Here is a 12,681-nt window from a genome sequence, read left to right as displayed (position 1 = left end):
GCCGAGGGTGGAATCGAACTCGGGTCTCCTAACTGTGAGGCCTGCGCGCTAACCACTCCTCCGCCGTCAACATTAGTTGACTATTGTTTTTGCTCTAACAAATAACATGACGGCAGCTATATGAAGTTGCTCTACTTCTCTCTGATCGATCCAGCAACGGTGAAACAGGAGTTCAGAACATTCATAACCTATGGACAATTTGGAGTCGCCAATTAAACTAGCATGTTTTTGGAATGTGGGAGGAAACCGGAGTACCCGGAGAAAACCCACGTATGCACGGGGAGAACATGCAAACTCCACACAGAAATGGCCAAGGGTGGAATTGAACTCGGGTCTCCTAGCTGTGAGGCCTGTGTGCTAACCACTTCCACACCGTGCAGTCCTCACACACTATTTTATACTTTATTATTTTATTTTTTTTTATTAATATTTTTTATTATTTTATAATTTTTCTTGAATGCTTTATGTTCTCATGTCCCTTTTTTCAGGAGCACTTTAAACATAAGACCACATCAAACTATGTCATTTAATTTGACTGTTTTGTTTTGTTTTTTTTTTACGAAATAAGACATCCGATTTGTAAGTCATGTTGGCCAGTTTGTATGTTAAAAGTTGAAATACTTAGAAAGCAACTGGCGGGCCAGATTGAAACGCTTGGCGGGCCACATGTGGCCCCCGGGCCGTAATTTGCCCACCCCTGGTGTAGTGGTTAATGCTCATTGGCCATTTATTAGAGAGCTAAATCCCAACATTAGAGCTGGATCAGTAACTGCTGATAATGTGGTGTAAAAATGCACCAGGTTGATCTTATATAACAAATGAAGGGCAAAGATTCTATGCAATCAAATTATACTGCACATCATTACGTATATCATTACATATAGGATGTGATGTATATGTTTATTGTCTCCATTACACCACACCAAGTACCAATTCACATACATGTATTGTACATACATGTATTGTACATACATGTATTGTACATGCAAGCAAGGAGGAGTAACACATTTCTGGTCCATGTTTGCTCTCATTTTGCCGTCTCGTAGGAAATTGCCTTCCCCAAGATGGTCGCCAGCTGTTGTCGCTTCCTGTGCTACTTTTGCCGGATCAGTCGCCAGAATCAGAAAGCCATGTTTGACCACCTGAGTTACCTGCTAGCGAATAGCAGCGTCGGCCTTGGTGGGTCAAGATTTAAGAGTCCACATTTACTGTTGATGCCTCCATCCATCCATCCATCCATCCATCCATCCATTTTCCCTCCGCTTATCCGGGTCCGGGTCGCGGGGGCAGCAGTCTTCCTGGTCCCCGACCACCTCCTCTAGCTGTGAGACAAAATCTCTCCAGCGTGTCCTAGGTCTGCCCCGGGGCCTTTCCCCGGCTGGGCATGCCCAGAACACCTCACCCATCAACACGGACAGCTATTTCACTTCTATGGGAATGTCCATATTGTTATTTTGGGTATAGTAGCCTGAATAGGAATAAAGAATAAGTAGATTAGACATAGGTCCGGGTTCCTCTTCCATATACTTGCTAAATGTCAACTGCTTGTACTTTTTCTTGAAATGGCTCACTTTAGTGCATTAAGTTCTGTGCTCATTCCGTGCTATACAGTAATTTAATTCCACATACCGTAACGTTTTTAGCGCTGTCCAAATGTATACAATTTGACTTCCTACTTTGTTCTTTTTGTACTTGGTAACTTGCTACACTAGTGGATGCTTTCTCTTATGTGCAATCTGGTGTAAAAAAAAGTGTGTGAAGGTGACCATAGGGGTGCTATTTCATGTCTACAGGGCTCTAATAATGTTAAAATTAATAATGTATTTATCATTGCAGCTTCACCAGCCATGAGGGGCTCCACTCCTCTCGATGTGGCCGCTTCCTCTGTCATGGACAACAACGGTCTGGCTCTGGCCCTGGAGGAACCTGATCTAGACAAGGTGGAGCTTCTGGAATGATTGTTGTGGTAATTTTCTGAACTAAACACCAGGATTATGTGAGGTTGTACTTTCTTTCTTCCTGCAGGTAGTCACGTACTTGGCGGGCTGCGGTCTCCAGAGTTGTCCGATGCTTTTGGCTAAAGGTTATCCAGATATCGGCTGGAACCCCATTGAGGGAGAACGTTACCTTTCCTTCTTGCGGTTTGCTGTTTTTGTTAATGGTACGACTACTGTTAGCATATCAGACCCTTGTGGAAGTTGAATGATTTATATTCGACTTAAATTACTTTATAAAGTTAGCGAGTCAGGTGCAAGTTTGGCCTTTGGCTACAAAAATGTGAAGCAGTGTTGATTATAGATGAATTACATTTTCTTGCAGGTGTTAAATATTTTATAATCACACTATTTGGTGCACCACAACGGTGCATGAAATCCAATAGAAAAAGATGAAGAGCCCCTGGATGTTTGATTTATTTATTTACTGCACTTTGTGGGGGGGTTAGGTTCCAAGAACACAATAGCGAATGCTGTAAATTCCTGAGTAACTGAGACCTCCATGAAAATCTATTTTTGCCACACGGCTCCAAACCCTCATGCCATGTTGAAATTGAGTGGGACTGTTATTATGAGATTAGATTCCACTCCAGAACCGACCGATGCTCAATTTTGATTTTGAGTTTTAATCATTGTTGGAACTGCAGTCTTCTAATATTTTGGTTGACTAGTAGAAATTCATTCATTTGTTTTCTACCGCTTATCCTCACGAGGGGTGCTGGAGCCTATCCTAGCTGGGCCTGCACACTAACCACTCAACAACTGTGCAGCCTGTTTCATTCCTTATTATTCATTCGTTTTCTACCGCTTATCCTCACGAGGGGTGCTGGAGCCTATCCCAGCTGGGTCAGCTCGGGCCTGCACACTAACCACTCATCCACCGTGCAGCCTGTTTCATCCCTTACTATTAATTCATTCATTCATTCATTTTCTACCGCTTATTCTCACTAAGGTTTTGGGTATGCTGGAGCCTATCCCAGCTGTCTTCGGCGAGAAGACTGGTGGCCAGCCAATCACAGGGCACATATAGACAAACAACCATTCACACTCACATTCATACCTATGGACAATTTGGAGTCGCCAATTAACCTAGCATGTTTTTGGAATGTGGGAGGAAACCGGAGTACCCGGAGAAAACCCACGCATGCACGAAGAGAACATGCAAACTCCACACAGAGATGGCCGAGGGTGGAATTGAACTCCGGTCTCCTAGCTGTGAGGCCTGCGTGCTAACCACTAGTCCACCTTGCAGCCTTGATATCTATTATTCATTCATTCATTCATTTTGTACTGCTTTGTCCTTATGAGGGTCGCTGGAGCCTATCCCAGCTGTCTTCAGGTGAGAGGCGGAGTACACCCTGGACTGTTGGCCAGCCAATGACAGGGCACATATAGTCAAACAACCATTCACACTCACATTCATACCTATGGACAATTTGGAGTCGCCAATTAACCTAGCATGTTTTCGGAATGTGGGAGGAAACCGGAGTACCCGGAGAAAATCCACGCATGGGCGGGTGGAATCGAACCCGAGTCTCCCAGCTGTGAGGTCTGCGCGCCGTGCAGCCCTTGACTAGTAGAAATATTAGTAACAATTCCCTATTGCAAACCACAATCAACATATTGTGAAGTTATTCCTGTTATTCCTGTTATTCCCTTCCATCTAACTGAACATTTTTTTTGTTTCCTAGGTGAGAGTGTGGAGGAGAACTCCAGTGTTGTGGTCAAGCTTCTCATCCGTCGCCCCGAGTGTTTCGGGCCCGCCCTGAGAGGAGAGGGAGGGAACGGCCTTCTGGCTGCTATGAAAGAAGCCATCAAGATCTCTGAAACCCCGGCTTTGGACCTGCCTGGCTCTGTCCAGGGAGTCAGCTCTGACGTGTGAGCCTTACAGATCAAGCAAAGCTTATTGAATCGATCACAGGAAGTGGCCAGGAACTGATTTGCTGCTCATCCTCTTTCCCAACCTTAAGGAAAGCCTTTTCTCTGCTGATGTTCTCCCTTGACCTTTAGATCTGCTGATGGTGACGATGAAGAGGAGGTGGTCCACATGGGAAATGCCATCATGTCCTTCTACTCTGCACTCATTGACCTGCTGGGACGTTGCGCCCCGGAGATGCATGTGCGTTAGCTACAACGTTCATCTCTTATTATTATATTATATGTTGTGTTTACATTGTCTTATTATTGTCTACAGCTCATCAACAAAGGGAAAGGTGAAGCCCTTCGTATTCGAGCCATTTTACGTTCTTTGGTGCCCATGGAGGACCTGGTGGGAATCATCAGCATACCACTTAAAACACCCATCATTAATAAAGGTACAACGTTTAAGTGGTCGCTACACTTTGACTACTTTTGGTACTTTGTTTTTTTTCCTTTGTTTCCACCATTATTTCCTGTTTAGGACTTTTACTTTGTGGCTTCATTCGCCATCGGTGGTGCCTTCACTTTCTCTTTTATGCACAACTGAGTTGGAATGGCAATTAGAGTGTCATTTAAGTTCAGCTAGATCAGGGGTCTCAAACTCAATTTACTTGGGGGCCACTGGAGCTCGGGTCTGGGTGAGACTGGGCCGCATCAGGTTTTCCAAAAAAAAAAAAAAAACGCATTTATTAAAAACAAAAAAATTTTAAAAACTTCGCTTTGATTCCAATTTTCTACAAGAAAAGCTCTGATAAAACATTCCACTGTTCTCAAATATCTTAATTTTTATTTTTCTACACAAAATAAGATGAAAAACAAATAAACAAATCAAGAATAAAGAAAATCAATCAATCAGTAATAAATAAATAAATATAATAATAATAATAAAACGGCAAATAATAAAAACTTAAGAAACCACATATAGTTGGTGGGTAGACAAATTATTTTTTTCAGATTAAAATGAACAAAACATTATTAGAGCCCTGTAGACATGACAAAACACGACTATAGTCACATTTATACTCTTTTTATTTACAACATATTGCGCAACTGCAGGGTCTTGAGACACATGCTAACTCGCAAACTAGAGAGCTAGCGACCTAAACAGTAGCCTTCAAGTTATTTCCTTTAAACTTAAATAGCCAAAAAACTTACCACTTCCACACGGATAGGGAGGATAACTATTAACAGTTATTTAACCTTTAACATGAACATTAATCAAATGTAATAATTTTTTCTGGGTACATGATACCATACAGCATCCATATCAAACTTGCGCGGGCCGCACTAACATTAAACTTTCATATCAAGGCGGGGGCCTCAAACTAGTGGCCGCGTGTTTGAGACCCCTGAGCTAGATGGTGGATGATGTTGGAGACCATAGTTTGTTGTGCCATTATTCGATTTTTAGTAAATGGCTTTAAGATGAGGGACGACAGAAGAAAAATAGCATTTTGACAAATTTTGGCCTATTGATAGAAATGTCACGAATGTGCCCTGTCCCTGTCAATCAATAAATACCAGGCTAATGAAAATATCCATTGTGCATATTTGCATAAGACAATTTGTGTGCTTTCCAGAGCCATGCTTACAAAGGCATGAGCATAGCTGAAGGATATTGATTTCATTTTACTACTCATGCCTTTTTAATCAGCCAAGTGCTTTTCTGTGCACGCCCACGGCTCTGACGAAGCCAGATCACTGGTACCCAGCTTGTCTTGCTCTAATGATTGACCTGCACGAGCATGGCGAGGCTTGCCATGAGCTCTGTCAGCAGGGAAGACAGAACGCTTTCATCTGCTGAGTAACCACTCGTTCCATAAAGTATTGAAAGTTTTATTTTTTATTTGCCGGACTATGAATCAATCTAGAGTAAAAGTGGTATCTGTCAAAAAAAAACCTACCTGGGAGGCCATGACTCCGATAAGCAACTTACTGATAAGCAAGTTCACCAAGCTCCCGATCTCATTCCACATCACTCAATCTAGTTTTTCACCCTTTCGCGGTTATCAAAGACAATACCGGATAGTCGGTATGAATGAACATTTGAAAATGTTAAATTATGAATACCATAATTTCCGGACTTTAGAGAAGGGGTCTCAAACTCGCGGCCCGCTGTGTGCACACCGGACACAATTTGACAATTGATTTTGCAAGTTACGACGCTGCTCCCAGATGTAACGATGCTAACTTGCTAATTGTGTAAAATGGTTTATTAATGTTCATGTTAAAGGTTAAATAACTGTTAATACTGTTAATTTGAATGTGAAAAAAAAAAAAATTCTCTACCCGCCAACTATACGTTTTTTTTGCTGTTTATTTATTGTATTTATTTATTACTGATTGATTTATTTATTTTATTTATTTTTACTTATTTATTTTTCATCTTATTTTGTGTAGTAAATAGAAATATTTATAAAAATTTAATAATAAAATCAAATTTTTTAAATTTAATAAAAATTTATTAAATAAAAATTAAGATATTTGAGAACAGTGGAATGTTTTATTAGAGCTTTTCTTGTAGAAAACCGGAACCAAAGCAAAAAGCAAAATGTAGCATACAGCAGAAGCAAAAGCATTGAAGACAGTTTTTTTTTATTGATTTTTTTTCAGTTTTTAATAAATGCGTTTTGTTTTTTTGTTGTTTTTTTTTTTAAACCTGATGCGGCCCAGCCTCACCTAGACCCTAGCTCTAGTGGCCCCCAGGGTAAATTGAGTTTGAGAACCCTGCTTTAGAGCATGGTACATAAGCTGAACTTATGTAAATGTAAATTATAATATTTAATACCCAGGAAGAAATCGTTTTAAAACGATCGTCCACTAAAGTTGTCCTGGTCACTGTTGGAACCGAATAGCTCCACAATTCTCTCACCACAGACACCGCCAGTGTCTCGCCATCTTTTGTTGTCACTCCCAGTAACGATGTCCACTAATTCGCTAAATATAAGCTGCAGGGTTCAAAGTGTGAGGAAAAAGTAGCGGCGCATGCATCGGAAATGATGTTGTATTTTAATATTTAAGATGCTGACTAAAAGTCGCAGGATGAAAAAAGTCTGACGTATACAGAAAATGCAGTATTTCACTTACTGTAGGTTGTACAGTACTGAAGATTCCTTTTGTTTGCCCTTTCAGACGGCTCTGTGACAGAACCAGACATGTCAGCCTGCTTTTGTCCGGACCACAAAGCCCCAATGGTGCTGTTCCTGGACCGAGTGTACGGTATTGAGGACCAAAGCTTTTTGCTTCACCTGCTTGAAGTTGGCTTCCTTCCTGACCTGAGGGCTGCAAACTCTCTTGATACGGTAGGTAGGCGTTTGGCCTTCGAGCGATTTTTAACTCCGAGTGGTCAGCAGATCGGGAAGACCTGGCTTACATTGTAAACATTTATCTTGTTGTCATTATGGAGTGTACAATTCACCGCAAAACTCATTAAGCCATTATCTCTGATTGGCGTCCATAGTACGAACACAATGCTTTTCACTCAATATAGACAGTCAGATACTCAATGCTAATTGGATGAAGGCAACATGTGTTACAGTTATTATCTGTTTAGTCTTTTATGTGTTATAGTGGGCTGCTCCTTTTAGTGCAGCCTGCTGTTTGTGCTCCAAAAGATCATTTCTCAGCATGACGTTGAATTATGCTGAAGGTCAATTAAAGCAGGGAAACAGAGCCAAATACAGCCTGCATTGACTAAATAATAGCCATAAAATAACATATTAATAACAAAGTGCAGTTATCTAGAGGTGGGCAAATCAAATAATAACTGATATTACTATTACATAATGATATTATTACATGTCTGATTATTTACTTACAATGAAATTAGATATCAAGGCGCCAAGCAGAAATCCATTCATTCAAATGTATACTATTACTATTTTAATAATTTTTTATTATCATTTAAAAATGATCATTTTTAGTGGGGTTTGACTCCAAAAAATATTAAGCTACAAATAAGAAGCGCTGATAAATGCTTTTCTGTCAAAATTAACTGAACAAAGACATTTAATAATAAAAGACTTGTCTTGTCTTGTTGATTTAAATTATAACATAATTATTCATATTGTATTATAATATATAGTATAATATTCCATCCATCCATCCATTTTCCTCCGCTTATTCGGGTCCGGGTCCGGGTCGCGTGGGGGAACAGTCTTAGAAGAATAGTATAATATTATTGTAACATAATATTATATTATAATTTTATATTTAAAAAATGATTTAAAAAATAATATAATATATAAAATAACATACATATATATAATATATAATATAATATTATAATATTTTACTATAAATTATAATATAAAATATTACATTATATTATAATACTTTATGTTATAATATATAATATAATATTATTATAATATAATATTAATATAATGTTATATATTAATATATTAATATAATCTATTATATATTAATAATATTATATACTATTGTTTTATATTATATTGTAATAAAATATAATGTAGTAATAATGTAATATTTTATATTATAATTTATAGTATATTATTATAATATAATATATTATGTATATATGTATATATATTATATATTATATTAACTTTTAATTAATATTATATTATTCTAGTATAGTATATATTATTATATTATTATTTTATATTATATTGTAATATAATATAATGCAGTAATGTAATATTTTATATTATAATTTATAGTATATTATTATAATATAATATATTATGTATATATGTATATATATATATTATTTTTTAATTAATATTATATTATTCTAGTATAGTATATATTATAATATTATTATTATTTGTAATTTTTTATGCAAGATGATAGAAATGTATGAAAGCATCCATCTTCTTCCACTTACCTGAGGTCAGGTCGTGGGGGCAGCAGCTTAGGCTATTGAGTATCATCTAAATGTTTGCGCGCGGTGTCAGAGTGTAATCCCACATCTCTCTGCAGGAGGGTCTGTGCACCACCGAGACGGCGTTGGCCATGAACCGTTACATCGGCTCAGCCATGCTCCCCCTCCTTACTCGCTGCGCGCCCCTCTTCGCCGGCACCGAGCACCACGCCACGCTCATCGATTCCACCCTGCACACCATCTACCGCCTCTCCAAGGGCCGCTCCCTCACCAAAGCCCAGAGAGACGCCATTGAGGAGTGCCTGCTGGCTGTCTGCAAGTGAGGACAGCACAATAGGCGCATTTATCTGCGCAGACAGGGGTTGAGATTAACAATAAATGGGGTCTGGCTTGTCTCCCAAGTCAGTGACGGTGGTTAAGAGAAGCTCAGCGGGGGGGGGCACACTTATCTCTCTCTCTCTCTCTCACCTCTTTCTGCAGGCACCTTCGCCCTTCTATGCTGCAGCAGCTTCTGCACCGCCTCGTCTTTGACGTGCCCTTGCTGACTGAATACTGCAAGATGCCTCTCAGGGTGGCCAACATATTATTCACTCTGTTTAAAATTCTCTTGGCAGGCGCCGTCTCTTATCACCCCCCCCCCCCCCCCCCCCCTCCGGTTGCCTTGCCCGCATGCCTCATTATGAGACCTTTTCTTTTCTTCTGCATGGTCACTGTGGTCTCCTTCGGTGTGTTTTATGGATAGAATAACTGTTTCCACCCTCTCTCATATACTTCCACTTGTTTGTTTGACATCTGTGATAAAGTGACATTGTGGAAGAAGCAGACGTAGAAAAAAAAAACATGCGGATGGAGTATTAGACTTTGAGATTACAAGCGTGTTGGCTCTGCTGATCCACTTCATCCATCTGGCCGCCAGGGAAGAAAAAAAAGATCAATTTTTGTAAGATATGACTGGCCTGTGAAAGAGTGGACGCACTTTCACATACAGTTATTCATTCATTCATTCATTCATTTTCTACCGCTTTTTCCTCACGAGGGTCGCGAGGGATGCTGGAGCCTATCCCAGCTGTCTTCGGGCGAGAAGCGGGGTACACCCTGGACTGGTGGCCAGCCAATCACAGGGCACATATAGACAAACAACCATTCACACTCACATTCATACCTATGGACAATTTGGAGTCGCTAATTAACCTAGCATGTTTTTGGAATGTGGGAGGAAACCGGAGTACCCGGAGAAAACCCACACGTGCACGGGGGAGAACATGCAAACTCCACACAGAAACGGCCGAGGGTGGAATTGAACCCTGGTCTCCTAGCTGTGAGGTCTGTGCGCTAACCACCAATTGAATTTACATTTACATTTCATTTGTGCTGAGTGCTGCTCGTATGCGTTTCCACGGCCTCTATATTATTGTCGCTGTGATAAAAGTCTCTTCTGTATTTTAATTTTCATCTTTTTTTGTCCTCCAGCTGCTGACCAACCATTATGAGCAGAACTGGAAGTACTACTGTCTGCCATCCGGCTGGGGTAGCTACGGCACGGCTTCGGAGGATGAACTGCAGCTCACCAAGAAGATCTTCTGGGGAGTGTTTGACTCGCTCTCCCAGAGGGTGAGAGGCATCTGTTTATTTATGCCAAGTGTTATACATCAGCTGTTTCACTAAAACTTACTTTTAAATGTTTTTTTCTGCGACTTATAAACATGAAGAGCATCACAGATTATGTTCATGTTCTTCATGGGAAATATTATTAGAGGCGGACACATTTAACATTGTATCTACACTTAAACCAGGGGTCTCAAACTTAATTTACTTGGGGGCCACTGGAGCTAGGGTCTGGGCGAGACTGGGCCGCATCAGGTTTAAAAAAAAACAACAAAAAAACGCATTTATTAAAAACAGAAAAATGAAAACCTTCAAGTTATTTCCTTTAAACTTAAATAGCCAAAAACTTACCACTTCCACACGGATAGAGAGGATAACTATTAACAGTTATTTAACCTTTAACATGAACATTAATCAAACGTAATATTTTTTTCTGGGTACATGATACCATACAGCATCCGTATCAAACTTGCGCGGGCCGCACTAACATTAAACTTTCATATCAAGGCGGGGGCCTCAAACTAGTGTCCTGCGGGCCACATTTGGCCCGCGGGCCGCGTGTTTGAGACCCCTCTCCCAGAGTCGCTAATTAACCTAGCATGTTTTTGGAATGTGGGAGGAAACCGGGGAGAACATGCAAACTCCACACAGAAATGGCCAAGGGTGGAATCGAACCCGGGTCTCCTAGCTGTGAGGCATGCATACTAGCCACTCATCCACCGTGCAGACGCTTTTTGTCATCAAAATATTTTTTTCATGTGTTGTTTTTGTTGTTTCATATAAACAAACAACCGTTCGGATGCAGTATGGAGCTCTCTTGTCTGAAAATGGCTAGCAGTGAATGAGTCAATAAATATTATACCGTATATAAATATAATATTGTGTTATTTAAAGTTGTTTGATTGATCTCTTGGTGATGATGAACATGCATGTGTGCAAAAAACATCTTGGCATTGGTACACTGAAATAGTGTAAACGTCTGGACTCAGCACATCTTTCTAAATGGATGCCCATTGGAGGAGAGTGTGCAGGCGGCCCGCACTAAAAACATCAATATCGGAATGGATGATATTGATATGAAGCCTTAATAATTCATCATGAATATCTCTTCCTCTTTGTCTCGTTGCTGCTATATTGTTGTCCCAACCAGGTTAATGAGCAACCAATGCAAGACAATACTTCAATTAAGGTTTTTTTTTCTTCCTTTTGTGCAGAAATATGACCCAGAGCTGTTCAAGATGGCGATGCCGTGTCTGAGCGCCATAGCCGGAGCGTTACCGCCCGACTACGTGGATGGGTCTATTAGTAGCACCATGGAGAAGCCTCTTTCTGTAGATACCCATGGCAACTTTGACCCCAAACCGATCACCACTTTTAAGTAAGTCACACTGCAGCTACGCTCGTGCACATTACACCAACAATACGGTACAAAAAAATTGAACTGCATGCATCGGGAGTCCCTGCTTATTAATACGCACATTTATCTTTCAGCATTGCTCTCCCAGAGAAGCTTGAGCACTTTGTCAACAAGTATGCTGAGCATTCCCATGAGAAATGGTCAGCAGAGAAGGTAAAGCTAATGAGGCTTGACAATAAGACTGCTTGTTTCTGTATTGTGGACCAATGATTTCCATTGTTGCTGCGTCATGATGCAGTATTGCATCTGTGAAAAGACAGCTGAGGAAAGCAAAATCTGATCATATCGCGTCTATATCATCTACCATGACATTCAAAGAATAAACAATAGATTGGCCTCATACCTCCTACTGTGACTCTTCTCCAGGTGTTGCTTGGGTGGAAATATGGAGACAGTGTGGACGAGAAGGCCAGGACTCACCCACAGCTCAGGACATACAAAGCCCTGACAGAGAAGGTACGCAACATAAATAGGATAATATTGCATTTTTGCATTTGTTGAACACAGAGGGGAAAGTATTGGGACACCCATTTCCAGGAAGTGAAAATTGGTCATCTCTGAAAGCCTTATTTGGTCAAAGGTCACTGATGTTGCAGAAGAAGCTTTTCCATATCAAACTCATCCATGCATGTCTTTATGCACCTTGGTTTGTGTACTGTTATGGTTGGAATCATAAGGGCTAAGATGAATAATTCAGTTAAATTGATTCAGTTAGCATATGAACCAACTATAGGGTCTATCTTGATATAAAAATGGCTAAAAGTGGCAAAAATAATACTAATATTTAGAAAATAGTTGCATAATAAACTAGGAATGTTGTGAAAAACAAGCTAAAGTAACACATAAAACAACAAAGTTCTGTTTATTCATTTTCTGAACAATGCCGAGTCAGCAAG

General features: G+C 40.0%; 1 protein-coding gene across 6 annotated transcripts in view; it reads left to right on the top strand.

Annotated features, from left to right (window-relative positions):
- LOC131140056 (ryanodine receptor 3-like) overlaps positions 1 to 12,681 on the top strand; it is a 137,426-nt gene that overhangs the window by 87,896 nt on the left and 36,849 nt on the right. For all 6 annotated transcript variants that reach the window (XM_078796120.1, XM_058090132.2, XM_078796119.1 and 3 more), the window contains 13 exons: positions 1,047 to 1,179; positions 1,837 to 1,940; positions 2,026 to 2,161; positions 3,686 to 3,872; positions 4,005 to 4,113; positions 4,189 to 4,309; positions 7,047 to 7,216; positions 8,862 to 9,082; positions 9,244 to 9,334; positions 10,234 to 10,374; positions 11,583 to 11,746; positions 11,860 to 11,938; positions 12,152 to 12,241. In XM_078796120.1, the coding sequence (XP_078652246.1) occupies positions 1,047 to 1,179; positions 1,837 to 1,940; positions 2,026 to 2,161; positions 3,686 to 3,872; positions 4,005 to 4,113; positions 4,189 to 4,309; positions 7,047 to 7,216; positions 8,862 to 9,082; positions 9,244 to 9,334; positions 10,234 to 10,374; positions 11,583 to 11,746; positions 11,860 to 11,938; positions 12,152 to 12,241 (1,746 nt within the window). The remainder of the gene's footprint in view (positions 1 to 1,046; positions 1,180 to 1,836; positions 1,941 to 2,025; positions 2,162 to 3,685; positions 3,873 to 4,004; positions 4,114 to 4,188; positions 4,310 to 7,046; positions 7,217 to 8,861; positions 9,083 to 9,243; positions 9,335 to 10,233; positions 10,375 to 11,582; positions 11,747 to 11,859; positions 11,939 to 12,151; positions 12,242 to 12,681) is intronic.

Source organism: Doryrhamphus excisus, linkage group LG14, assembly GCF_037039965.1.
Source record: "Doryrhamphus excisus strain RoL-2023G ecotype Guam linkage group LG14, RoL_Dexc_Guam_v1.1, whole genome shotgun sequence".
Classification (NCBI taxonomy): Eukaryota; Metazoa; Chordata; class Actinopteri; order Syngnathiformes; family Syngnathidae; genus Doryrhamphus; species Doryrhamphus excisus.
Note: the sequence above shows the minus strand (reverse complement) of the source record. Positions and strands in the feature narration are given on the sequence as shown.